The sequence below is a fragment of the Notolabrus celidotus genome, chromosome 17, assembly GCF_009762535.1.
Source record: "Notolabrus celidotus isolate fNotCel1 chromosome 17, fNotCel1.pri, whole genome shotgun sequence".
NCBI lineage: Eukaryota > Metazoa > Chordata > Actinopteri > Labriformes > Labridae > Notolabrus > Notolabrus celidotus.
The window spans coordinates 16628583-16654827 of record NC_048288.1 but is presented as its reverse complement, the minus strand read 5'-3'; the positions used below and the strand labels follow the sequence as shown (position 1 = coordinate 16654827).

Below are 26245 nucleotides of genomic sequence, written 5' to 3'. Positions count from 1 at the left end.
TCGATTGATTCTATTTTAAATTTACACCATGGCTGTCAGTGTTAACACATTAATCATCATCTTCATTCAATTCACGAGTGCTATTTTGCCCCTCTCTGTTGAGCCGCTGCAGCATTTTATGCCACCTACGTCATCTTTGAAGGGCATCTTCTGATATGCAAAAATAAGCAAAGATCAGACTTAAATTACAGAGACTGATGCTTCTGTTTGATCGTTTTTAAAGCAAGACTTTAACATCATAATGAGAACCAATGCAGATGCAGGTTTTTCCTGACCATTCCTTGTGAAATCCATTCTGACTTCATAAAGCAAGGATCAGGCTATAAGCTTGGTAGTCTGCAGGGGTATCCTAATTTATTTTTACTGCAACCTTCTGCAGAAACCCCTGCTGTTCATCCTCTTATCCTTCAAAGAATCCATGGCTCACACAGGCAGATAATATGCAGAAATCTCCATCTACCTTGATGTAGATCTGTAGACCTGAATTTCAAGAGGTATGAGTGGAAGAAGAGAAGAAGAGAGAGGAGACGTGATTTGAAAGGAACAAGTAGAAAATGAAATAAAGGCCTGTTTTGAAGGATTATTGCAACTTTCTGTATTCCCTCTTCAAGCCACAATCCCCCTCAAAGGACATCTGTCCATCTCTGTGTACACCAAAGGGCTGATTAATGGCCTGGCTAACCCAGCACTCAAAGCTGAACCACACCACACCAATCTAATTACCCAGAGAAGAACACACAGTCTAGCATCTTGCCCTCCTCCCGCTGCATGCATCCGAATGAGGCAGAATTAAAATGGATGACAAATCTGGATTATGTTTTGCAAAAAAAAAGAAGGAAAGCAGAGCAAAGGGAAAAATACCCAGGAATCAAAAGGCCGCCTGTCATGAATAATAAAACTGTCTGCCTCCAACTGCAGTCAGGGTATGATAATGAAATAAATAATGAATTGATTACTATGCATCTGATGGCACACTGAGATGATTTGTACGTGCCACGAGGGGGCCCGAGCTTGTTGCAGCACCATGGACCGGCTTAATGAAAGAGAAATGAAGAATTCTCCTCTTTAATACCACTTGTGATAATTGGGCTTCTGCTCAGAGAGCTCGGCACAAGTGCATCGCACTCCTTAGAAAACATAAATTACGAGGCAGCCACAGACTTCACTCCTTCGCCGAGTTTGAAATTACAAATCAGAAGAACACCGTTCAATGTTTTGATCTGATTAGTATTGGGAAAACAGCACGCCCATTAGAGCACATCCAGATTATACTGCTAAATCAAATCTTCAATATGATCAATACTGTGGCAGGCGTAGTCTCGAGTGGCAACAAATCATTGTGATCACTTGTAATTTCCGCTGACAAAAGGCATGCATGTGAAGGGTTTGAGTAACGGCGGATTTTTACTTGTACATTGAATCCATGCAGAGCCTTCACAGCAGCCTATGTCAGAAGAGTGGTCTGGCTTTAGCTGTTATGCTTTCGTGCTTGTGTCTACATCGCTCACTACTACACCACCTTAATGCTAGTTAGCTGCAGAGTATCTTCGCTGCTGTGCTCTTCTTCTTCTGGCTTCTATGCCATTGTCTTTTACTGAAACTGAGCGGATCAAATTGGCTATTGAGTCAATGAATCTTGAACACATTTCCTTTTAATACACTTGGAGCCATGCAGGAATTATCCACACAGAAATTCCCCCTTCAAACACAGAAACTGGCATGACCACTTGAGTTGTGGCTTCTCGTTGAAGCCATTTAGCTGTAGCAGCTAACTACAAGCTACGTGAAGCACAGTGACTTCCTTGTAAAATGAACAAATCAAAGTTGTTGGGGTGTGACGTACTGTAGATGTATCACAAACATATCATTCAGGCTTTTCTTTCAACTCATTGCTCAAATGCCAAACTGAGCAATCCTTTAGATGAGACAACACTTCAAATGCAATTGAGTGTCTACCAAGATAGGAGTGAAAGAGGCCATGTTCCCCACTAATCCACTTAGATACATGCTGGTCTCTGCAGGACACTATAGACCCAGTCAGGCTTCCTCACAAAGTCATGAACACACAAAATCATGAGAGATCGTGCAAAAACATGCACACACTCATAATCAAACTCTGATTCAATTATTTTAAAGGAGCAACAGAGTCCCTCAGGATAATATTTTCATTGCAATATAAAAGGGAAAGCTTGCTTATGGCCCTCTCCAAGAAAATATTTGGCTACGGGTCAGCTCTATTATTCATCCCCTGAGGAATATATGGAGGCCAAACTTTTCAGCAATGAAGCAAAGCCTGTAGAAAAAAACAGCAGCAGAAAAAGAAAACAGTCCAGGCATTTACAAGGCCTCAAGGCTTTCAGTTAATAAATCAAACATGCTCCCAAACGCATCTCGTAGTGCTGCAGTGGTGCTGGCACTGGGGGGGTTTGTGAGTGGACTTAGGATATGTGACTTATCCCCATCTGGGAATGGGAGAACTAAATCCTTAATCTTTTCACATAAAGTTCCCCCAGTGGGCGATGATCACTTTGTGCAGATAAGCTGACAGAAAGAAAAATATGACAAAGCTTGTTTGTGTGTTCCAGAGTGTGTCTGTGTGTGAGTGTGTGAGACTAGGCAGGATGCCTGGACTAAATCTCAGCATCCCCGGAGGCAGCCACTGTTATCAAGGAAAGGGAAAGTTATCAGGTAGGACAGGAAGACAGAGGGAGAGGAGAGAAACACATTCATAGGTAGACAGTGATAGAGAGAGTGGACGTCGACAATTTTTGTGGGGTGTGGACTCAACCACCCCGGAGGTCCATCAGGACAACGGACATTTATCATCAAAATTGTTGAGTCTCGTCAAAGCGTTATGGGGGACTCTGTACCTCCAGAGACTGAAGGACAAACACAGAACACTCCAACTGAGCTGAAGCTGGCAGGACGCCCCTACAGCACACACCCTCAGACTGTGACTCACCTCTAAAAACATACAGCAGACAGAAGGCACCTGTTTCCACAGCCATAGTTTTCTATCTAAATCACATATGTTATATTTGTTGAATGATTCGTCTCCTCTTAGTGGCTCAAAAAGTAATGTATTACCTGAATCCACTCTTTGTTCGAGTCCTCTGCCGGCGTCCATGCATTTTCGTAGTAGTTGAGTCTGGAGCGCTCTTGGGACCAGCTGGGGTTGTAGTGGGATGAAGCCACGATTTGGTCCGATGTTATCTCTCCTGATTCCATTCCCAAAGGGTCGCTGCAGTCAAAGTCTAAAGGGGGGGAGGAAAGGACAGATGGAAGATAGAGAACAAGAATGAAAAAAGGAGAGGAAAAAGATGTTAAGTTCAGACCACAGAAGGCACCAGAGTTTGTCCTGCTTGTGCTTTCTTTTTTTCATTTTCCCCAAGAACCAGAGCTGCTCTCTTGGGAAGGGGACACCACACGACAGGCACTCAGCACTGCTGGGTGGAAAGTAACGGCACATCAGCGACGCTTCACTAAATCCTTTCTGTTTCTCTCTCTTTAGTTTTTTAATGGAAGGAGGATGGAAGTGTTCCCATTAAGACGTAAAAATGTCTTCATAAAACATTCAGTGTGGGCTAAGTTTACATCAGTATTAGGCGTTAAAGTGACTTTCCCCGCGGTTATTTCTTCTACCCACTGGATTCGTTTCCCCCTCTCCCTATGGGCAGTTTATCTTTTTTGCACATTGTGACTTTTTCCCCTCCAACTTGGTCTCTTGGGGGAGTTTAGGTGTGGTTAGTATCTGGATTTTACAGCCATATATCACACTTAATGGCCAAACCACCCATGGTAGGAGGTGGCTCCCTTGTTTGTGTTGACATGGGGCAACCGTTTTGAGGTATCCTTGGCTCTGTGGTGAAATACTCCGCTGGGTCAGATTGGGTCAGCCCCCTGTAACCCCTGGAGGGCAGACATGCTGACACCGCTGTGGACGAGGCCTAAACAACATTTTGAACGAATGATATGACCTTTTGGTCAGGGCAGGGGTCGTATAATGTCCACTGCACATGTTTTTTCTTTTACTCTCTCTTTTTTCCAATTGTTGTATCTTTGGGCTCAAAACATTAATCAATATGGTGGAGTCCATAATGTCAAACGTGAGGCCCTAAAAGGCTTTTTCAAATGCATTCTTGACATTTTCAGCAATTTTCTTAGGAGGCAGAAAATGATGTAAGAGGACGCTGTGGTTGTCACAGTTTCGATATTTACAAGTTACAAGACGTGGAGTTAGATGCCATGCTAGCATTATTTACCTTTACATCAATGCTGAGTGTGAACAGACTTATTCCCAGTATCAAGTGAAGATCAGTAAGGAACATGCTGGTGAGCAGTAAAGAGTATATAGCAGCTTCATTGCGTACAGGAGGCTGGGTCACGCTGGTTACAACGGTTGCATGATATAAACATCATCACCCCTTCCACTCACTTGGTTATCTTCCTGACTTTTACCTGCTGTGTTCTCACATCATCTAACCCGCACTTCTTGAAGACATTTTATAAAGAGGCTGGCAGGAAATGTCCTCATAAAATCTGGGAAAAAAATCTGATTTTTGAATCCACACATTTAGCCCTACCTAAAAATTTAAGGACGATTTCAGGAGTTTTGCACTTGTGTGAACAGGGCTTATGGTTGATTTCTTGGTAGCTACTTTAATTTTTTTACACACTGTTTTTCAGAACTGTTACCTGCCTGTAATGACTCTGCTTAAACATATGGTCAATGCCCCAAAAAATGCAATCATGTGTGTGTGTGTACAGACACACACACACACTCCCTCACAGGGCTCAATATGAGGGGCAGCGTGGAACTGTTTTGTGTCTACTGCCTATGAGCTATCACAGATGGTCTCCCCATCTGCCACACTGCTAACACACCTCAGTCACTGGGTCAGCGTGTGTGATTTTGCCTTACTGAGTAACTGGGAGCTTGCTCATAGGTTTTGAGTGCGTCATAGTCTCAGTGTGAGGCTGAGAAAACTGTCTCACACCTCTCCGGCGGCTCTCTTTTGAGACGAATGCCCGTTCTTGTCAAACTCTTGTTCTCAGTACATCTAGATTACGCGATCGTGATCAACAAAAAAAAAAGGCAAAAAGGCATATGTCTGCTGCTTGGGATGCTATCTGATTATGTGGGTTACCGACCAAAGGCAGGCTGATAGCCCAAGAAGATAGCGAGGGCTGGCTTGACGGGTGAGGGGAGTTGTTGGAGAATTAGAGCAGGAGAAACAGGGGAAGAACAAAACACAAAGCCTCCTTTCATCACCTTATCACCTCTCATCAGTAGCTTTCAGCAAGAGTGTACCCTTCCTCTTGCCGAAGCGAGAAAATCCAGCGTGTATTATGCATAAGGGGATTATGAATGATTTAAGTGGTACAAGTCTAGAGCTGTGGAGATGAAGTTTGGGGATTTTTTTTCCATCCTAGATACGTCTTAGTTGGTGATGTAAGACCAGGAAACTCATGTTAATGAAGGTATTTACTTATCATGGGTCCGATATTTCACCATGCCTCTTAATAGCAAATGTTAAAGGTTGATTTGCGTAATCTGATCCTGGATGTGTGATTAAAGCAACTTAAGTAACTTCAAGTTAAAAAGAGAAATGACATCACCAGTCATCGCTGTGCTCATTATTGCTTGGTGTGTGTGTTTCTGTGTAAGCACTTAGCGTCTGCTTTCCCCTTTGGGCAAAGACAGAACCTTTTTCTTTTGGAGATGATTAGTGGATTTGTTGTATGACATCCATCTGCATTGCTGTTCAAAGACTGACTGTGTGTGTGTTTGGGGTGGTCTAGCCCCTGGACAGATTTATGACTCCTACCAGTGCTCGTCTTTCTTAATGAAATGTTTAGTTAGAATGTTTTGCAAAATGGGGTCAGAGGGTCGGGCCCTGTGACAACGATGCTGCATGTGAAAGCCCTAAGGTGTGTGTGTGTGTGTGTGTGTGTGTGTGTGTGTGTGTGTGTGTGTGTGTGTGTGTGTGTGTGTGTGTGTGTGTGTGTGTGAGTGTGTCCTGGGTGGTTACTGGTAGGGAGGCTGCCTTTTGCAGCCCGGCTCCGCAGTGTGTTAAAGTCTTGTAAACCACAGGAGGGGAGGCAGAGTTTTACCCTGTAACAAATTCACCAAATGAAGAAGCAGGAGGTGTTTATTTAATAACTGGGAAGCTCTGTTAACGTGTGGGAGTATGTGGTAATGGGACCATGTGTTTGGACAACATCTGCTCGCTACTTTTTTCTGATAATCCTCCTAAGGTCATGTTATTGCCCTCTTTTTCCTGCTACCACTTTTGTCTCATTCTGTCCAATTTTTTTCCACTGAAAAAAAATCATCTAGATAAGATAAGATATCCTTTATTCATCCCACAACGGGGACATTTAAGTGTTACAGCAGCAAAGTAGACAGTGCAAAACAGTATAAAGTAAACAAGAGCGTATAAAATAGCAATTATTAAAAAGTTAAAAAGTTACTCAAGTTACAGTACTCCTTCTCCAAAAGTAGTATGGGAGTTACAGTGTTGAGTTATCAGTCTCTTCTTCTGTTGAACCCTCAACTGGCAGACACTTTCTGTGCTTTTAAAAGCTGGGTTAAACTCACATACTGTATTTTGATACAGATTATTTTTAGGGGTTGCTTCAAGATTGTTTTGGACAAGCCCCCAAATTATGCTGTTACTGGCTTAGACAATTTGGGACTTTGTGAACTAAGAGCCTACAAAAGATGTCATGCTCCAATTTTCCAGGGATTATGATGATATTTTCACCTCTGGATGAATGGTAAATGGTAAATGGACTTGTACTTATATAGCGCTTTTCTAGTCAGTCTGACCACTCAAAGCGCTTTCACACACTACTCGTCGCATTGACCCATTCATACCCATTCACTCACTGATGGTAGATGCTGCTATTTAGTGAGGGACCATCAGTATTAGTATCTCAGTATCTCATTCGTACACGTTCACACACCTCTGAACAACAGCAGGAGCAATTTGGGGTTCAGTGTCTTGCTCAAGGACACTTCGGCATGTGAACGCAGGAGCTGGGGCCGAACCGCCAACCTTTCTGATTGATAGACAGCCGACTCTACCCACTGAGCCACAGCCGCCCCGATGACCAAAAAATAATTGATCTGTACATTAAGCTTGTTAATATTACTTTGAAATAACTGTTATTCATAACCAGGAGTCAAATGGGGCTGTCCATGGCTCCACCTTTGGGCACATTATTCCACATGGGTGGAGATGTTGTGGAGCTGTTGCATACAACGTGTTTTTCTTTATTCTAATTAACTGCCCTTACTTGTTCCACGGAAGAAGCTTTGTCATAAACAATGAAATCTGTATAACATCTGTCCTGAATCAACTTCACAATAAACCAGCAGAAAGTGTGCCCTTCCCAGAGCTCCGTGAGGGTGAGAGGGAGGAGATTCTGACAGCTCATCTCCACAATCAGACACGAAACAAGAGCAAAGTGCACCGAGCGGCAAAACTTTATGGGCCTGTCTCAACACCTACAGTATATAAAGAGTACAGTTAAGTCCTGCTATAGGTAACAGGTGTCATAGAATAACTTTTTATGCAATTTGGCACCTTATTTAAAACTGATTTTACTGGATCATGATTTCATTTTGATTTCTGCTTTAGCATGCAGAATATTTGCTGCTTTTTTTCGAGGGCTCTTTCCACCTCCTTGACTCTTCCATAAATCTGATTTACAATGTTTTTTACGTTAGCTCACCTTCTGGAACAGTCCTTTCAATGACAGTGAAGTTGGCAGAGAAGCCTTCCTTAGCAATGGCGCTGTCGGTGTTGATTGTCAGCGCCAGGATGCCAGTGTAGGAGATGATCCTGCCTGGGGTGTTCTGCCCACAGTATCTCCCGATGTATGGACCCACTGGAGGCAAACAGCAACGGGACAAAGAGGGAGAGAGAGAAATAGAAAGAGGGGGGAGAGAAAAGCACAACATTGTTACGTGGGTTAGACTTGGGTTAACTCAATATTTGTTTGTTTGCCCGAGCCATGTCACACATCGGTTTTACTACCAACTCCCCCTGTGGAGGTGTGAAAACTAGTGTGTCAGTGAGGTATGTCACCGGCTGCATTTCTTTAACCCGACTCCATAAAAAGGCTCCCAACATTCCAGGACTGTTTGCTTGTTGGACACAAAAAGAGCAAAGTGGAAGAGGGACCTCTGGTGTGGGAGGGTCATGGTCTGTGTCTATTTGCTGGCCGTAAATTCCCCAGCCCTCCCGTCTTCCCGTATATTTTTTAATTGAGGAGGACACAGCCATGGCTGAGTGAGTTTTGTGAAGGAGTCCAGACAAGTAAAGACTGGGCAGAGAGACAATAAGGAAGCTTTGGAAGACAGAGAGCAATAAAAGAGTGAGAAGTACATGTTCCACTGGGCAGCTGAAAGGGGAAACTGGATTGGTAGAGGAAAGAAGGAAAGAGGTGCATTAGGGGGAGACAGAGAGGTGGAAAAAAAGAAAAATATCATTCGGTGAAAACAGAGCACAGTGACCTTGCCCTGTGTGTGCTATGATCCATGCACAATTTTGAGTGTGTGTTTCTGTTGGTGCGTAGAGACCTGCAGCTTATCCGTGATTAGTAATGCTGTGATCAGCGCTGAGTGACAGTCCTGCCTCCCCCTGGCCTCCCATCATCCAGAACATGCCTCTTCCAGCCTAGGGCTGACATGAAAGGCAAAGGCCAGACCACAGGGACTTACAGGGCAGGAGTGCGATGGCTCAGATTAATCTTCATAACCCTGGTGCCTAGTGTTTGTGCGTGGGAATATATGTGTGCTTTTAAACCCGCGAAGACCTTGGCTGAACAAAAAAAGGCCATCTACTGGATTATCTGCATGACTCCCCAGCTCAATGAAATTTTAAAGAACATCACTATGAAGTCCTGCTTTGCTCCATTCCTCTGGGAAGAAGAATGGAGGAATGGTGGTACAGCGTCTGTCCAGTGAGGTGTGCTTTGAGAGGTGTAATTCCCCCAGTGGTTCACAGAAGCCTGTATTTGCCCAAACATGTCCCACCTCTGCACACCTCCCAACAGCTACATGCCTCGAGCCTTTTGTGCTAATGCACTATCGATCCAGCAGGCACCACGGGAACCGCCTGGCAAAAGACGTCACACTATTTTCCTCCCATGGCTTATTTTTATACAGGAGTGTCTGTCACAAACAACAACACTTGAAGACTGTGTGATTCCATGTAGGTCGAGTTCCTGCCCTAAAAAAAAGCTCACTGTTGAAGAAAAGAGATTCTTGTGTGCCTTATTACAATTCTTTTGTGTCATAAAAAAAGAATCAACACTGAATTAAGCACAAGGGGTGAGAAATCTCTGAATTTTGATCAGTCGGAAGTAGCACAGGAAAGTTTCTTTTCTCCAGACCCCTGAGGTACTTGATGTATTAAAATGTGATAATAATGTGACATATTCTCAGAGCCTTTGCAAGTTTCCTTAATCAACACTAATCTTGAAAATTAAACATGTCCCACCTCAAGGGGAGAACACGCAAATGAGTTATGGAAATACTTTGTGGAATCAGAGGTAAATTCCATGGAGAGGTGAGCTTAGAATAAGAAAATCAACTTTAAGTAAACTCACCTGAAAACATGCGCAGGGATTTACACTCCAACTTTATCATCATTTTGTAAGTTTAGCATTGAATACTGATGCGTTCCAGGTTGGATGCTACAAGATAAAATTCTTTCAATTTTCAACTACTGATGGGTGAAAAAAGCTTTCATCTAGTCTGCACCCCCTGTTGGATTAGCCATGAGAAAAACTGAAAACTTCAAGAGGTGATTTTGTTCACTGAGTTCAAAGCTTCATATCGGGCCAAAGAAGCTTTGCTTTGAACACTGCTAGCTCTCCCATGCTCTTTTTCTCACCTGCTGATTTTGGGAATTATTTTTTAAGGCAATATTTTATTTTGTGCCAAATCTAACGAGAGCTGCAGCCTTTGCTTTGCCCTGGGTCAGTTGGATGTAGTGTTCATCAGGACCAAGCATCTTCAGGTCCAATTTAATAAGCTTTTTTTTATTAATGTGGGAAACAAAATGTTCAAAGTACTTTTTATAAACAATAATTTCCCTGAGTTTTCTATGCGTCAGGGGGTGCTTAGTCTAGACCTCAAATTCCCATATGCACATACACCGACAAACCCTGCACAATGCAGCCTGTAACTGTAAAAGGAAGGGCAGCTCTCATAATCAGGAAGTGTGTGGCACTCAGCGATGACAAAGACTTGCGCACATGACGACTATTGGGCCCCTGCCAAGTCTGGTCAGAGCAGTTAGCCCACTGACCAGGATAATGCCATCATATTGTCTAAAAGTGTTCATTCCTTTTGCAAGTAGTGGAGCTGAAACATGTAGCCCCCCTCAGTTATCTTAACATCTCAGAATGGCAGATTTTTTGACCATTAGGGAAATGCCAATCTGTTCTCACTCACCCCATATAAAACTATGCTCTCATATTTAATGGAAGGATTATTTCTCTACTTCTTTTTAAAGTTACACAGTCACAAGTACCATAGATCGTTGATAGCCCAGTTTGTAACCTCTCTCACCTCCAGGGAAGCCATCCCAGATCTCCAGTCTGTCATAGCGGCAGAAAACACCAGCAGGCGGAGTCGGGTCCGGCTCCAGCTCGAAGCTCTCAAACTCCAAAATGATCTCAGACATCTTGGGAGCGAAGATCATGAAAGTGCAGTCCAGGTTGTTGGGGTATTTTTCTGGGAAACCTGGCGACTTTATGACACCGCTGTTGGAGGTGAAGTTCCTGGAGCATTCAGGACCTGCAGGAAGAAAGAAGAGAGGAAACGAGGAGATGAGAAAAGACAGGAACTAAGAAAAGGGTGTGGATGTTTTTGTTTTTTTGAATGACTGCTGGTTAAGTGATCTGTTTTAGGGGGCTTTGTGTGGTAGGTATTGCAAAGTTGTGCCTCCCAGCTGGTCTATTGAGTTGGGGACAGTTTATAGCTCATAGAGGAGAGGCCACCTTGACAGCTCCTCCATTCACTTCAGGCTACATCTGGGTTTATGTGCTTTTTTTTTGTCACACTCCTTCCTCAGTGGACCTGTGTCGAATCTGTAACATCTGGATTGCGAGTGTGCACTTTAGTGAAAGGACTCAATCACCAAAATCAAGGAGCGATGAATAAACAGCCTGAATTACTGTGCAAAACCCTGTTCCTCTCTCATCAGGACTCGTCTGTGAAACATATGAGAGGTGCTCAGGCAAAATTACAGCGCCACTGATGAAAGGCGAGGGCAATGACTGCACATATACACACTCTTAAACACACAATTTTACACAAGGGAGAGTCAAAATATTTATTCACAGCTCCCTGGAGAGCCGCCCGTCAGCTGATGAGGAGCAGTAACACATTTCTCATGTTAGCTACTTCGCAGAACATCAAGAGCATGAGATTATGATTCAAGAATGACTGACAGGTGATAAAAAATGATGCAAACAGCTGCAGGGAATTCATTAAGAAAGTGGCAGAATAAGGCATTAAGACTTGTTCACTGTGCATGCACGGGGGCCAGATTGTAGCCAAGCCTGGCTTCACACATTTACAGCATCAGGAAAAAGAGGACTACAGCCATCAAAGGCAATTATTTGGAGCCATTAATGGTAGAAATGTGCCCAGGATGTCATTTTCATGGTCGTCTGACAGCCAGTGTGATGGGCGCAGATGGGGGTGATAGGAATCAAAATTGCAGGGAGTTGTGCCAGACAGTGCCTCGGTTCTGCAGTCATTGTAGCTTAAATGAATGTGGCAAACTGTTTCTGAAGCATCTTGCTGGGCACATAATTCAAGACCATCAGGCCCACTTCAGTGTGTCCACCGCTGGAGTGAGTGAAGGGAGGGAGAGCCATGTTGGGTTTCAACAGTTGAAAGCCATCGTGAGTGGCGCTTTGACTCTAAAGAGAGCTGACATTTAGTGCAGCGGCTAAAGTGTAGCTTTCGAGAACAGTGGGCACCATTAATTTCACAGCTTCCCCTCCTATTTACCCCCGGAAAATGGAGAGGTTTTGACAAGAGGGAACTAGTGTTCCTAGGGATGACAGGGTTGCAGGGTGCTGCAGTTTTGCACTTTACCTCGCTGTATTTGCGAGAAATGTCAGACAGTTTGGCTTAAAAAAAAATAATACAGATGAAAGCCGCTTCTTTTGGGAAAAGGTGCCAGTGTTCTCTGAGTGCTTGAGACAGCTGCAGGACCTAAAGTGCAGTCCAGGTCAGTGTGCTGCATTCCCTGTGGATATTGGCTCAGGGTTCCACTCTCCAGCCATTTCATCAGCCTCCACCGTGACCCTTATCTCAGCTCAGCAGTTGACCAGAACAGATTTGGTCATTGGAAATGGTTCACTCTGAAAACCGGGCACCGTATTGGCACAGAAACAAGTGCCTGGGCTGCTGAAATTGTGCATAGTATTTCATCAGAATGAAGCCTAATCCTAAAATGTGATAACTTTATATTATAAAAATGCATTTGTGAGATATTGGGCTTAAAAAAATGTAAGACTACCTCGTCCTAAAGCTGGATGTTTCCTTCCATCCACCAAAGAACAAACACTGACATTTTACAATGGGTTTGGTAGTGGTAAACAGGTGGATGAAGACCAACTTTGTTAAAAGAAACAGTAAGAAAATGAGAATTGTATATAACTGGAATGTTTCTTATAATACTTGCAATTATGAATCTGATGTGAAAACAGGGGCCAGACTAGAAGGATACGTTTGTCATGTGTTTGTGAGAGAAAGTGTGAAAACAGTGCGGCTTAGATTGCAAGCTTGCAGGTGTCGCTCCTCTTTCAGCAATCCCTGTGAAGTTTGCATATCCCATCTTCACCACCAGGTTTCCCTGTGCGGAGTCTCTCTGAACAATCATGACTGAAGCCAAGCCAACGACAAACCACCCTATTGTCACCTTTTGAGTGCCTTGCTGCGTTTATAACCTCCCAAAGAAAGGACAGGCTGGAGACACCACAGCAAAATAGAGTGGCGAGAGAAAACAGAGCGCCTTGGTCGTTTCCCAGCTGTGAGATAATCATCCAACAGATCTCTTTTATCTTGTGCCTCCACATGGGAGGGCTTCTGTCCCTGGCTCCCCTCACTACACCCAGGATACTTTGTGCTGATGTCTGCATGAGAGGCATTCAGTGATAGCTGTCACGCTTTTTCTGTGGCAGCATCCGTTTTTTTTTTTGCATGCATCTGTGCTGACAAGGAGCGCACAAGGAGACAAAATAAATCCTGTAGTCAGCCAGACGCTAACTCGCTCTCTGTCTCGGCCTTGTCGTTTTCTCTCCTGGTGGATTAATCGCCTCGTCAGGACAGACGGGTTTTCTGTAAATATGAAGGTTTTGACTCAGGTAGGGCTGATAGAAAACACAAACAAAGATCGTTCCATTCCTTCAAAATAAGATAGATTGTTTGGCCACCACAGCGCAGCAAGTGGTCCGAGCTTTAAAACAAACACCCGAATTTACAGCAGTATGTTTGCAGAAAGAAAAAAGGAGTAACCTTGGACATACTTTTACCAACAACCTCCAACCAGGCGCTCAGACATTTACTGCCGGCAGTAATGGATTCCTTTAACTCTTGTTTATACTGAGCCCTTCTCCTCTGGAGGGGGGAGTAAACAAATGTCACTCCAACTCGCTGGCTGAGTGATTAGTTTGTTTAACAGAAGACAAAATGATATTTAATGGAGATCTGGTTTCAACTTTGTGAGTGTAAGCAATCGATAATAATAAGTATTAAATAAATATGGTTTCAACTGTTACTCTCCCTGATGACTTGTCCTCTGCGTCTCTATTAAGCTGCTGCTCTAAGTGCTCAGAGCAGACCAGAGCTTGGGCGTTAATCATTACAACAACATTGCGCCAAGGAACAGGCGTTAAATGTGTCGGGCGGGTTGCTATTTTCATTTTTAAATCTGTCTCGCTCTCCCCTGTTCGTGTCTTGCTCCTTTTTCCACCCCTCTCTCTCTGCTCAGTCAGGGTTATTAGTGGCTGGAGCCATGGGGGCTGAAGGTGTTGTTCTTGGGCTGCTAAGTAAATCACCACTGTTTATGTTCCGTGCCGCTCTCTGGCTGATCATTAGCCCAGTTCACAGCCCTCCACCACCCATTACTGCCCCCTACCCCGTCATACCTCACCCTCCCCTCCGCTCACTGTACGCCACACTGACAGAAGGGTTAATCGTCGGTGGAGAATTAACTCTTTCAACAGTAAATCAAACATTAACCTGGAGCCTGCTGAGTGTCATTCATTGCAACAGATGGAAAGGCAGGTTTACCCATAACCACTCGCACCCTGAGGCACTGCTGACATAGTATTTAGTAAATTGGCTGTTCCCGTGACATCAGCCCCTCCAGCCAATGAGGGATGACACTGTGCTGATTGGTTGGATGAGGCGGGATGGGAGGTTAGAGTCTTGCTCCTGCTGCCTTTTAGGAGATTTGTTGTCTCAGGTTTCCATGAGGGCTGTGTGTGTGTGTGTGTGTGTGTGTGTGTGTGTGTGTGTGTGTGTGTGTGTGTGTGTGTGTGTGTGTGTGATGACAGTATGTCTCCATGCCAGATGTGACCTATGCCATCAGGGCGTGCCGTTCATGAAAGCAGAGCGTGCCCCCTATTACGCCCCACCCAACCACATACACACACACACACTAACACACAGATGCATCTTAAAAGTGTTTTCACAGGTGTGTGTTAAAGTTAAAGGGCCCGTATAACAGAGACATGATAAACGGGGCTTTTATGTGAGGGGATGACACCACAAGTATCAATCCAGTAGATCAAGGCTACACCCACACTCATATATTTCCATCTTAAGATGTACAACCTTTCCCTTTTTCATCCAACTTACTCAAAAAAAAAAGACTTTTTGAATCTTTGGTGACCCCATTTTAGTTCTGGAAACAACAAAAGTCTTATCACCCCAAAAGATGTCCTTGTTTTATCATGAAAGGCTGCATAAATTACCAATCACAGGCATTTCTGATTAGTAATTGGCCCAACATGAAGAACCACGTGTCTGTTTCTTATGTGCTTGTTTACAAGTCCAGCCTGCAATGCTTAAACACTTAACTGGAATTGCAGATTGCTCAAATGCCAATTAACGACATGTGTGAACGTAATAGTCATTCTGCCTGTGAGGAGACAGACACGAGCTTTTGTGTGATCGAATGGAAAAGGGCATACTAAGGAGGCACTACTGACACTATCTCTGCCTCTGCGCCCACTTCAATAGATCTGCTTCCAGCATTGATGTGGCTCTAAGAAAACTGCAGAGCTGTTAAAAGAAAACATATGTCGTGCATGTGCATCTACTTAAGAGGACCAATCTTTCCAGAAACTCTTGAGGAGATAGGATAAATACAGTTTTCAGTCTTCTACGAAAGCACCAGGATTTCAGTTGGGGTTAGCCCCACCTCATTTTTGTTTTGCTCCACTCTACAAGGTGGATATCAGTGACTTTTTCTCCATAGACTCTAAACAAGAAGATGATGTAGCCACTGTGACGTCACATGTTTCTGGTTTGTGGACTGCTTTTTGTATAGCCTTGAGATTGGCTTTCTCTGGCGCCACCATCATTGTGTTTTTTGGAGCCAGAATGGACAATATTTGGTCTACAAGGTGGTTGTGCTGTGCTGAATATAAATCCAGATTGACAGGTTGCTTGAGTAGCAACTTGTCAACCAAAACCAAGAGGCTGTGTCCACCTTTTTATTCTGCTTTTGGTTGTTGATCAAATCAAGGCAGTAGCTCTCCAATCGTCTTTATTCACCATTTCCTTCCTGCCTGGAATTTGAAGGCCTCCGCAGAGAAAAACACAAACACAACCAGCTTGCTAATCTCTCTCCTTCAGCTCAAATATTCCTCACTCCCCAGACTTATCCCACTCTTCTATCTCTCTCCTCCCCCCCACCTCACACACCATCTCGCTTTTTTCCCGTCTCTTGCCAGACTTCAGCCAGCGGAGCGAGGCTGCCAATTTGCAGGCTATAAAATAAATAGCCCATGCTAATTAAGATGGTTGGATGGGAATGAGGAGTGGAGAGGGGTAAGAACTGATGTGGAAGCGGCCATAGAGAGTCGCAAAACAACCTGTTCTCTTCCAATTAGACACTCTGCAGGCTACAGTTGATGAAAGCCGGGGCCGCAAATGCCAGCTTGTTGACGTACGTGTGTGAAAGTGTATTTGCATAGTTTGCAGCTTAAGTGAGTAAGCCTGCACACGTAAACATACTTGTTTAAGTTGGCATCTGATCCCTGAAGGGAGTACATGTGTTTGCTTTGTGGGTGTATTTATCTTCCATGTGACCTTTGCTTGTGTGTACCCCCAGTTGAAAGGCAGTACCAGTCCCTGGGGTTGACTTTCTGTGATCTCCCGGCCTCTCATCACTCGGATAAACCGCCTGCATTCTTTGCATTTCCCTTCATTGGCATGCAAAAGCGCAAGCCTCCCATTCCTCCATCCGTTATCAGAGCATCTGTGTATCATCATTAACGTTACATGTGTTAGCCAACACAATGTTCTTCCAGCTAATACCCTGCTTGTTGATAAGCTGTACTAATCAGCTAGCTTGGAAACTCTCTTTCACTTTGGTCCTCTCTCTCTCTCTCTCTCTCTCTCTCTCTCTCTCTCTCTCTCTCTCTCTCTCTCTCTCTCTCTCTCTCTGTCTCTCTCTGTCTCTCGCTCTGGCAAACATGGATGTTAATTGATCTTCTTTTGCAGAAAACAGTGCTGCAGTAGTCAAAACACAGAACAAATTCAAAACATAAAGGGGGTCTGGATCTACTGATGAAGCAACGGCACACCCATGGTGCTCTTGTCCAGGGGGAAGATGGTGCTGGTTCCAAAACAAGATGAAAAAGTTATGTCCTAAAGCAACAGCCCTGATTCCCTTTTAGATTGCATGAACAAAAAAAGTACAGATTCCCATCTCTGAAGAGCAGATTTTCTAATTTCAGTCCTCACACACATCTGAGTTTCTTGCAAGATCTGTATCAGCAGTTTCCCTCACCCAATGCCAGTGCACCCCTAACACGCCTCATTTATTAGAAGCCTTACCTAATAGATGAGACTGAGAAATACCAAGCTAATCATTGGAAGAATGCAGCACATTCAAGTTCCTTATTAAGGGGGAATGAGGCAGCAGAGCGTGCGGATGAGTTTGTCAGGGTGGAGTGTCGCTTTGATCTCATAAATGGGCCCACACTCCACCAGCTGCCCTGCTGTGATGGCGACACACAAACACAAGCACAAACACACCATCCCAGATTAAAAGGAAGGAGGGACCTTACAAGGCCATTCATCATGTCTCTAAGGGTCAGGGTAGGCCGTCCCATAGACTGCTGCTAAGGTTAATTAATGAAAGTGGAGTCTGTAGCACCTGTCTGCCTACGAGTCACTCTCCAGATATGTGCTGTCCTCCTCCACCACACTCCAGTCTAAACAAAGACAGGGCAGCCAAGCAACAGGAAATTCTCTCATGTTATGCAGTGTTCTGATAAGATAGACATCCCCTGAGGATATTTGTGGTTTATCGTGCCTGATTCCTGAGCAAAATAACTCAGATGTCTTATTTTTAGCCTTAACATTAATAAAGGAAGTTCAAACTGATTCTAGTGCTCAAAGAGAAGGAGGTGAAAGCACTCTCTAACCCTAAACAGCACTCAGCGGCTCAAACTCTCTAGAATTAACTGCACCCTTCCTTTGGACTGCCATCTGACAATGAACAACATTTGTCAAATCAATGCTCAGCAAATGATGCCCTCGCTCATTGTACAATGATTCACAGCACATAAAAACGGCTATGATTACGGAACATATGGGACTATGACTCATTGCTTTTGAATGGAGCATATTGTCTGCCATATTGCGATTGCATAATTTGACGCTCTGCTGCCTTGACTAAATCACAAACAAACCATGAAATTAGACAGAGAGGTTTTTTAAAACTACTCCTGCAGCTTTCATGCAGTCATAAAGTCTGAGTTTGATCGTTTCGGATTAGAAATAATCTGATTGAAATTATTGGTGATGTGTATCTTTTAATAGTGTCTTTAAGAAGTCAGTGGCTACTTGCAAACACCAGGTACATCTTTTTTTATTTTTATAAATAAGTCCTTTTATTTTCCAGTTGTTAGTGTAGTTAGTAATGGGGAGAGGGTATACAGCTGTTTTTAGAATAGCAGGTAGAAGAGGCAGTGAAAGATCCATATATAGAACCATATGCCATAGGCATCCTCCTGCTGGGGACGTTCTGGGCAGTGGCGACAGCTTCTACTACTCGTCTCATCACTATCACCTCTCTCTCTTACTCCCCTCTATCCCTCTTTCAAGACCCAACTCAGTCGAGGCAGATGGCTGTCTAACATGAGTCTGGTTCTGCTCGAGGTTTCTGCCTGTTAAAGGAAGTTTTTCCTCGCCACTGAAACTAGCTAAATTCTGTGATGTGCAATGCTCATGATGGATTAAGGTGGGGTAAGACTGAGTCTTACCCTGTCTTGAAGTTGGGTCTCTTTTCATAATTTGACATAGAGTGGTCTAGACCTCCTATGTTTGTAAGAGCGTCTTGAGATAACGTTTGTTGTGATTTGACGCTATACAAATAAAGATTGATTGATTGATATTTATGAGTGAAAATGTATTCTGGTTTTGTGGGACTCACTGAAATGATAACAACCTCAGGTTCAGTTGAGTATATCTCTCATGAAGCTTGTAAGCACAGCTTTTGATCTTCAGAGTTTGAGCTGTAGTACATCACTGTGGTGGCCTCACCGTACAACATCTGTACAACTGAATGAAACCTGTGCAACAGTTAGTCAGCCACTTTATTCTTCTTCATGACGTCACCATTTGAACAAACAGGTTAATGAGAAACATGGTCCTTAACCTGAGAAGTACTTTATAACGAGAGTATTGCCGCGGGACCTCAAAATGAGTCTACAGGGTTTTCATCCTCAAATAATAACTAGGTGACACACTTAATTTGATAAAAATAAACTTCTGATGAAAAATTCTATCATGTGAATTATAGATGTTAGTGAAGATCTGTATTTTAACCCCCTCAGTCGGACATCTCATGTTGGATTGGTTGAAATTGTATTGCATCTGAGGTTTAGTCTCAGACCTCAGCTCAGTACAGGTGCAGGGCAGAGGGAGTGACCAGGAATCTGTCTGATTAAATAGGCCGCCAAACTGGGAGGATGTGTCTGTAAGGTGATTGTGAGAATGTTGAATGTTGCATGTTTCATGTGAAATCAGTGCTGCCTGAACTAGCTTGCAGGCGTTGCCCTATTTCTAGTATACGTGCAAAAATGTAAAAACAGTGGGGGTAAAGTGAATCTCAATCTGTGCTACACCACCCACCTGTCTTGAAGATCTCATATCGAATGGAGAAACCTGCTCCGTGGGTCTCATAGTCAGACACGAACTTGATGAAAAGCTGGTTTCCTGAAGAGACGACCGGAGATGGAGCGATCTTCCCACAGTATTTCCCCACAAGCTGACCGCTCTCATCCACCCCATCTCGCACCTCCACGTAGTCATACCTGAGGACAAGGCAAGTAGAAAAAGGAAGCAGTGTTAGTCAACGTTTTCACCGCTTCAGGTTTGTTTTCATTGCCTTCTTTATCCTGCTCTCTTTGCTGTTGAAGTAAATTGGATTTGTTGGAAATTAGGCTCATGTTGTGCCTGAACACACACGCACAGATAAACACATACATTCATACCCAGAGGAGCACATGAACTCAAAGCAACACAGCATATTGTGCAGGTAATGTAGTGGAAATGAAACACTGTGCTCTAATGAGGTCTCAGGTTAAAACTCAGGGAACAGGTGGGCAGGTTTTGCTTTCATTATATCGACCTGGAACACACGCAAACACACAATTGCTGCAGAGGTTTAGTGCTCCGAGCAGCACTGAGGCTGGTTTACGTAACTGATTCAACAACTGAACCTCAGTCGAACGCTTGTCTGTCTCCCATTTAACCACAGCACAACACCCACAGTGTGTGTGGGCCTGTTGTTTAATAGAAAATGTGAATTGAAAGTGATAATATCTAACCCTTTAGGCTTAGGCTGGTGCATAGAATGAAGCAGGTGTTAAAGCTGTTAAACACACACATAGACACGCACACACACACTCATACACAATCCAACATCACATTGAAATGGAATTTCAGACCAACGGCTTCAGAGGAGAGCAGCCGCCTAATTGAGTCAGTGAAGAGTTTAGGAGCAGAGGAGGAAAACAGCTTTCAAATAGGACTTTGGAAAAGGAGCCATGACGCACACACATACACGCACAGACACAGACACACACACACACGCACACACACACACACATACACAGAATCTGGCGTGTGAAACCTTAGCTGGTGAAAGCGGCATTAGAGTGACTGGCCAGTGAGGGTGGTCTAAACAGCCTCAGGTTCTCCTTTGCGTGTGTGTGTGTGTGTGTCTCTCTTCAGGCACTTGTTGCACTGAACCATATGAGTTGTGGTTTTAATTTCAGTGCGTGTGTGTGTTTAAGTTTGCATGATGCTTAAGATGACTTTTCCATGCTGTGTTCTGACTCTGAATGACAGAGCTCAGCCACCATCCAAGCGCTGATTTCAGTTCAGGTTTCCACACTTTCCTAATTGCCCGTAACGCAAATTCACGCCAAGTTTTTGAGCTCTACAAGGCCTCTCAGCGAGCACTGCTGCTGCTGCAATGGTCCTATATCTTCATCAGAGAAGGAAGGAAAGAAACTCTAGTAAATACAGAACTGAATTCTGATGAATGTGCTGTGTTTAATTCGCAGCAGGTGTCGGGCACAGTCACACATACTCTGTCTCTCAGAAAGTATGTGCCTCCTGGGCACAGGGGCCTGTTTTCATAGTTTTACTTGATTCCCAAATTACTGTCAAAACATCACGTCTCCTTAGCGATTCTGAATTAACTTAATGCTCGGGCTCTCACACAAAAAGGCGATTTACACTTTGAATGATGGCTCAGGGTGGGCTAAATCCCTCAGGTGGGACCTGACTTGTATCCACACGCAGTCCTTGGCAGCTTTTTCTGTAAAAACAAATCCCTCACTCACCTCAAATGTGTTTGTAAAAACAAAAAAAATCAAGTTACCAGAAGTGATTTTGGGAGGTTGGGGATTGGTGGACTGAGGTTTGAAGAAAATCACTGAAAGTACTTAGATTGAGCATGTCAAGAGGAAGGACAAAGTGTAACTTAATGTGGAGTTGGTGCTGCTTGAAATTGGGTCCCTCGAGGAGGTGCGGTGGACGGATGACTTTGCATTTTCTCTTTCTGCTTGGATAGAGTGATCTGAGGTGATATGGAGCTGTCAACGTGCATGAAGCGCCTTCTCTTCATCCGAGAGAAATCTGCTCCCTTCTTTAAAACTAGGCCATGATATGCAATCTTCCAACCTCTCTCATAATAAACTGGATTACAATCTGGTTTCTGCCTTTGTTCCTTTTTGAAATCCTCAAGCTGTTTGGTCATTTCTGTGCGAGGTCTTCCTCCTCTCATCAGGTCGCCAGCTGTGGCAACAGCCCGGCTCGGCTTAGACAAGCACCACTTTGTTTCAGCGACTTTATCAGCTGCAGCGAAGTGAGAAAAAATATTTTCACATGGTGTGTACAATATTTACCCCAGGCTACACAGCCCAGGAGCTACTTTTTATTTAGTTTGTCCCTGTAAACAGGGATCAGTGTTGTTGTTTTTTTCTGCATAATGATATCATCGTCTGGTTAAGTCACGAGAATTACTATTTATAGTGTTGAGCCAAAGCTACAATGACAAAAGGCATGAGTGTTTGTATTTATGGAATCCTTTCCTCTCCTCTCCTCTCCTCTCCTCTCCTCTCCTCTCCTCTCCTCTCCATCTTTCAGTTCCCAGCTCACAACAGAGCATCAATCTTCCCGTGGCCCTGCTCTGTTCTATCAGACGACTTATAATTCACCTCAGAGCCTCTGTCTCTGCAGCCCCCCTCCAACCTACCCTGCAACTGCCAAAAGTGAGGCGTTGCCAGACGCTTAAAAAATTGATGCTGAGATGCATCACTGAGATAGAGAAGGAGAGGAGAGTAAGCTGCAGTACAGTTGAAGCAGCTGAGTGTTTGTAGGTATGTGTAGTCTTGTGTTATTTCTGTACATACATGTGCATTGGTATAGAGCTCATGAACCAAAGACATTCAGCTAATGTTTTTGTTTTGCCTGTCCTCATGAACCCTTTATTCATCATCCAACAAAAACAAAACTCATTCCTATATCCATCTTGACTCCTCGCACCTCCAGAAAAGCTGTTTATTGCATTTTACCCTGGCGCGCCATCAGCTCGGATGGCCCTCGTAAAAGGCAGCACAGTGGGAGACGATGCAGATGGAATAGAGTGAACACCCTGGGGGTCCTCACTGTGCTCCATGTGCGAAAGAAAGAAGGAAAAGAAGAGGTCTCCCTTGGAAAATGTCTCTATTTGTGCCTAAATGACTGGTGTGTCAGCCTGGGCTGCAGCAGTTCTGCACTACTGGGTCCACACTGTGCTCTGCTCCTGCTAACACAGATCCATCCAGGCCCTTATCATCTGGAAGACATTATGGAAAACGCTTGATGGGACAGTAAGATGCTTTCAAAAGGCTCTCCTGTTGCCGACAGTGTTAAATGTAGCTGTGATCTACAACTCTAACAACCTGTAGGGGCTCGGCTCCAAGACTCAACTGGGGAAACTAGCCCCATCAAGAAAGAATATCTTGGCTTTCTCCACTTCTCACAGTTTTAGGGTTTCCCGCTCATTTATGTCCTCTGAATCTGCCAAGCAAAACTTTGATTCCTCTTCTTAAAGGACCCGTGTGGTTCTTTATACGTCCCGTTGCTGCTGTTTTTGTGTCTTTCATTCCTCATGACAATACAATCCAGTTGAGCCGTACACCTATTTATCCCTCCAGTCGGCTTTAGGTCTGGGTGGGCCTGCCAGCACGCCACAACATACATACACAGGCGATTACACGTACACACACAGACAGGCACACAGTGAGCTGCCTACCACAGTGCTAATAGTAAAAACGGTTTGCCAATCCAGTGGGGAAATTAAAGGGAAAAAAGAGGGGGCGAGGGGGATGAATGTAATTCTCAACGACCTTCGCTTCACCGACTCAAATGTATTAGCCTGCCTTCTTTCTTCAGGCACAGAGAGAAAGCAATCCGCTAGTGTCAAACAAGAACATTAGCCCTCCTTGCAAAGCCAAAGAGAAGGCGACAAACCACCGGACTAACAATATAACACTTATATTGCCTGAAGCTTTCCCATGGAAATAATCTGTCCTCCTTCTATAAATGTCTGCTTGATATGGTTCCACAAAAGCAATACAATCTGCGGCAATGGAATAACCCTATGACAGACTGCATGAGCCTCATACAATTGGTTAGATTTCTTAATCAGACCATTTATAAGCCGTGGAAACCCCCCAGAACAAGAGCTCTTTCTTCGCTACTACTCCCTTTAGTTCAGCTTATAGAGAGCAAATGCCCTGCGCTTTTCTCAGGCATTCCTCTTTCTGCGGCTGTCACAGTACAGCCCGCTATTTCACGAAAACATGTCACCTACAACATGTCAAAACATCTCTGGGTAACACAAGAGGAAAAGCCCAAACAACAGACATGGGACAACTCTATGAGGCCCGGGGGACTTAGCAAGGAAAAACGGACTAAGTTGTCAGCTGTCAGAAAACTCAGGGCCCACAGATTTCACGTGTTCAGGAGTCTTGGTTAACAAACTGTCACTTGGGGCTCCGGAAAATCATCATTAACGTTTGTACAAGGGGGCACGAGATAAGCTGATCTTTGACTTAGCCTGGAGGGGACATACCTTTCTGAAATAAAATTCTTCCATTCTCTTCTTTCTTTCCTTTACTGCCTCCCCATTGCATGTGACATTCATTAACCCGCACCAGAATAACAGCTTCCCTCTTTGCTTAGGGCTGAGGCCAGCTGAAATGACACCCCTGTTGGCTAGCCTGGACACACCAAAAGAAAAGAAGTGCAGTAAACCTGTTCTACATCTTAATGTCCTCGGCTAAAGACATTAAGCCTAATTGACTCGCCGATGGTATGATTTGCATTGACGGTTGAGATCTCATCGTCAGAACAGAAACTTGACCATGAAGTTTATTTTAGCCATCGGTCTCCCTGCTGATATGTCTCCACTTCTGAATCTGCAGAAAATTACTGCAGGAGTTGAAGTCCTCAGAGCGCGGTAACCCACCCAGCGGGATAAACCGCCGACCAATCAGAGCTGATGGGTTCAGAAGTGGTTCGTTGTCAGCGAAGGGGAGAAGGGCATGATTGCTTTGCTCACCACCACGCTGCCACAAGGATGGATGGAGGGAAAATATAAAAGAAAAGAATGATGGGTGAAAAGATGGATATTCCCCCGCCCAGGCTGCACAGCTGCACCCATCCAAGTGGCCTCTTTGGGTGTCACCCCCACACGGTTGCCATCAGCTCGGTCATATTTTTAGATGCGGTGGCTGTTTGTGATTTTTTTGCGGCAGCCTTGGCAACATGTTTGTAAAGCATATTCGCTTTCCTGAACAGCAATTATCATTAGCATTGATGGATTTAGCGTGCCTCTATCCATTAGCTTTCCTAATTACACTGTCGAGAGATCTGCTGTCGCCAACAATCAAATTAATGAATTTGGCTATTTAGGCTCAATTATTGCATCCCCCCTCACTCTGCAACATGCACAATAATCCTTTATTTGGAAATATGAGCACAGACTGACAGAGGGGGACTTCTGCCCCGGGGGGATGCTTTCTGCTCAGCACAGAGGAGGCTGATAGTGGTGTGTGCTGGAGGAGGGGGGGCTGAAGGTGGAGTAAAACAAGCAGGGGAAATAAAACTGACCACAATAGTTCCCATTGTTAGCACACTGAACAAAACCCCCTACGCTCACCTCACATGTAAGGCCTTCTGCACTTTGAACCCAGTCAATGCTCAAGTATGCTCAGCTGACTTGTTTTCTGTCCCCCTGGGTGACTGGGACATGCCTGCAGGGCCAATGCAGAGCTATGCATGTTTTCCAGCCATACTGTCATAAACCTTTGACCCCCTTCCCTCATTAAAATTGCTAACCATGACAAATAGGTCACAACAACATGATTATAAAGGTGTAAATATACGTCAGTCGTTGAAACAAAAGAAGCAGTGCAACTTGTCTTGAGCAGGATACACATTACAGGATAATCAGGTAGACTTTGGGCCAATTGCCCCACTTCTGACAAAAGTCAGCAAAGGCCCATTTTTCTGATGTGAGGTGTGTTAAAAGTGGTTTCATTTGCCACACTGATTTGTAATCGCAAATATGAAACATGTTTGATATTTATGATCAGATGTTCTGTTGAGTGGAGGGAAACCCAAGAACAACAGAGCATGCACCCTGTTGATTGTCATGGAACAGAACGATAGCCAATTGGTAAGCAAGCGAACGGATGACAAAAACGACCGCATGAAATTAGAAGTTAAGACAGCATTGGATGTAACAGGTAGCTAAACAGCTAACAATGTTTGGCTTGACAATCATCCTGTCGTCTGTCAAGTTTGTTTACTCTAAAGTCACGTTTGACAGCAGGAGGTCTGGCGAGATTTCAAGTTTTGGGAGTGTGGACGGTGGTAGTTGGTGAAAGAGATGAGCTGCTTTGGCAATATAGTGCCATTTATAGTTCTTAAATGTTTTTTAAGAACAGAGTGTGGGCCAGGCTTTAGTAATAAAACCCCTTCATTCCTAAAGGGTGTGACTGTTTGTAAAATTTGATTATGCAGAAATATTTCCATAAGTTATTGTGATGTGATTCCTGCGAAATAAATAAAGAAAAATGGTTGCTTTGTTCCAAATGTACTTAATTGTTTTAATGTAATTTTGGGGGTATTTCGCCATTATTAGATAGGATGGCTGAAGGGAGACAGGAAATGCAGGGGGGGGGGGGGGGGGGGGGGGGGATACTATGCAGCGAATAGTTGACACTTTTTAAACGCTGAGCTAAACAAATACCCCCTAGTGTGACATTTAAACTGTACCAATTTTAAACATTACAAAGAAAGTATAAAAATTCAAACTGTGTCGCAGCATTTTTTTAAATAGAGTCACCATTTCATTAAACCAGGAAAACGTATCAACCTGAAGAGTATTGCAGGGCTGTAAAG

The 26245-nt window shown here is 44.1% G+C and overlaps 1 protein-coding gene across 3 annotated transcripts in view; it reads right to left on the bottom strand.

Annotated features, from left to right (window-relative positions):
- The window catches only part of nrp1a (neuropilin 1a), an 86811-nt gene that overhangs the window by 33237 nt on the left and 27329 nt on the right, over nucleotides 1–26245 (bottom strand). For all 3 annotated transcript variants that reach the window (XM_034706677.1, XM_034706679.1, XM_034706678.1), the window contains 4 exons: nucleotides 19412–19593; nucleotides 10589–10816; nucleotides 7741–7896; nucleotides 3088–3254 (listed from right to left, as the gene is read on the bottom strand). In XM_034706677.1, the coding sequence (XP_034562568.1) occupies nucleotides 3088–3254; nucleotides 7741–7896; nucleotides 10589–10816; nucleotides 19412–19593 (733 nt within the window). The remainder of the gene's footprint in view (nucleotides 1–3087; nucleotides 3255–7740; nucleotides 7897–10588; nucleotides 10817–19411; nucleotides 19594–26245) is intronic.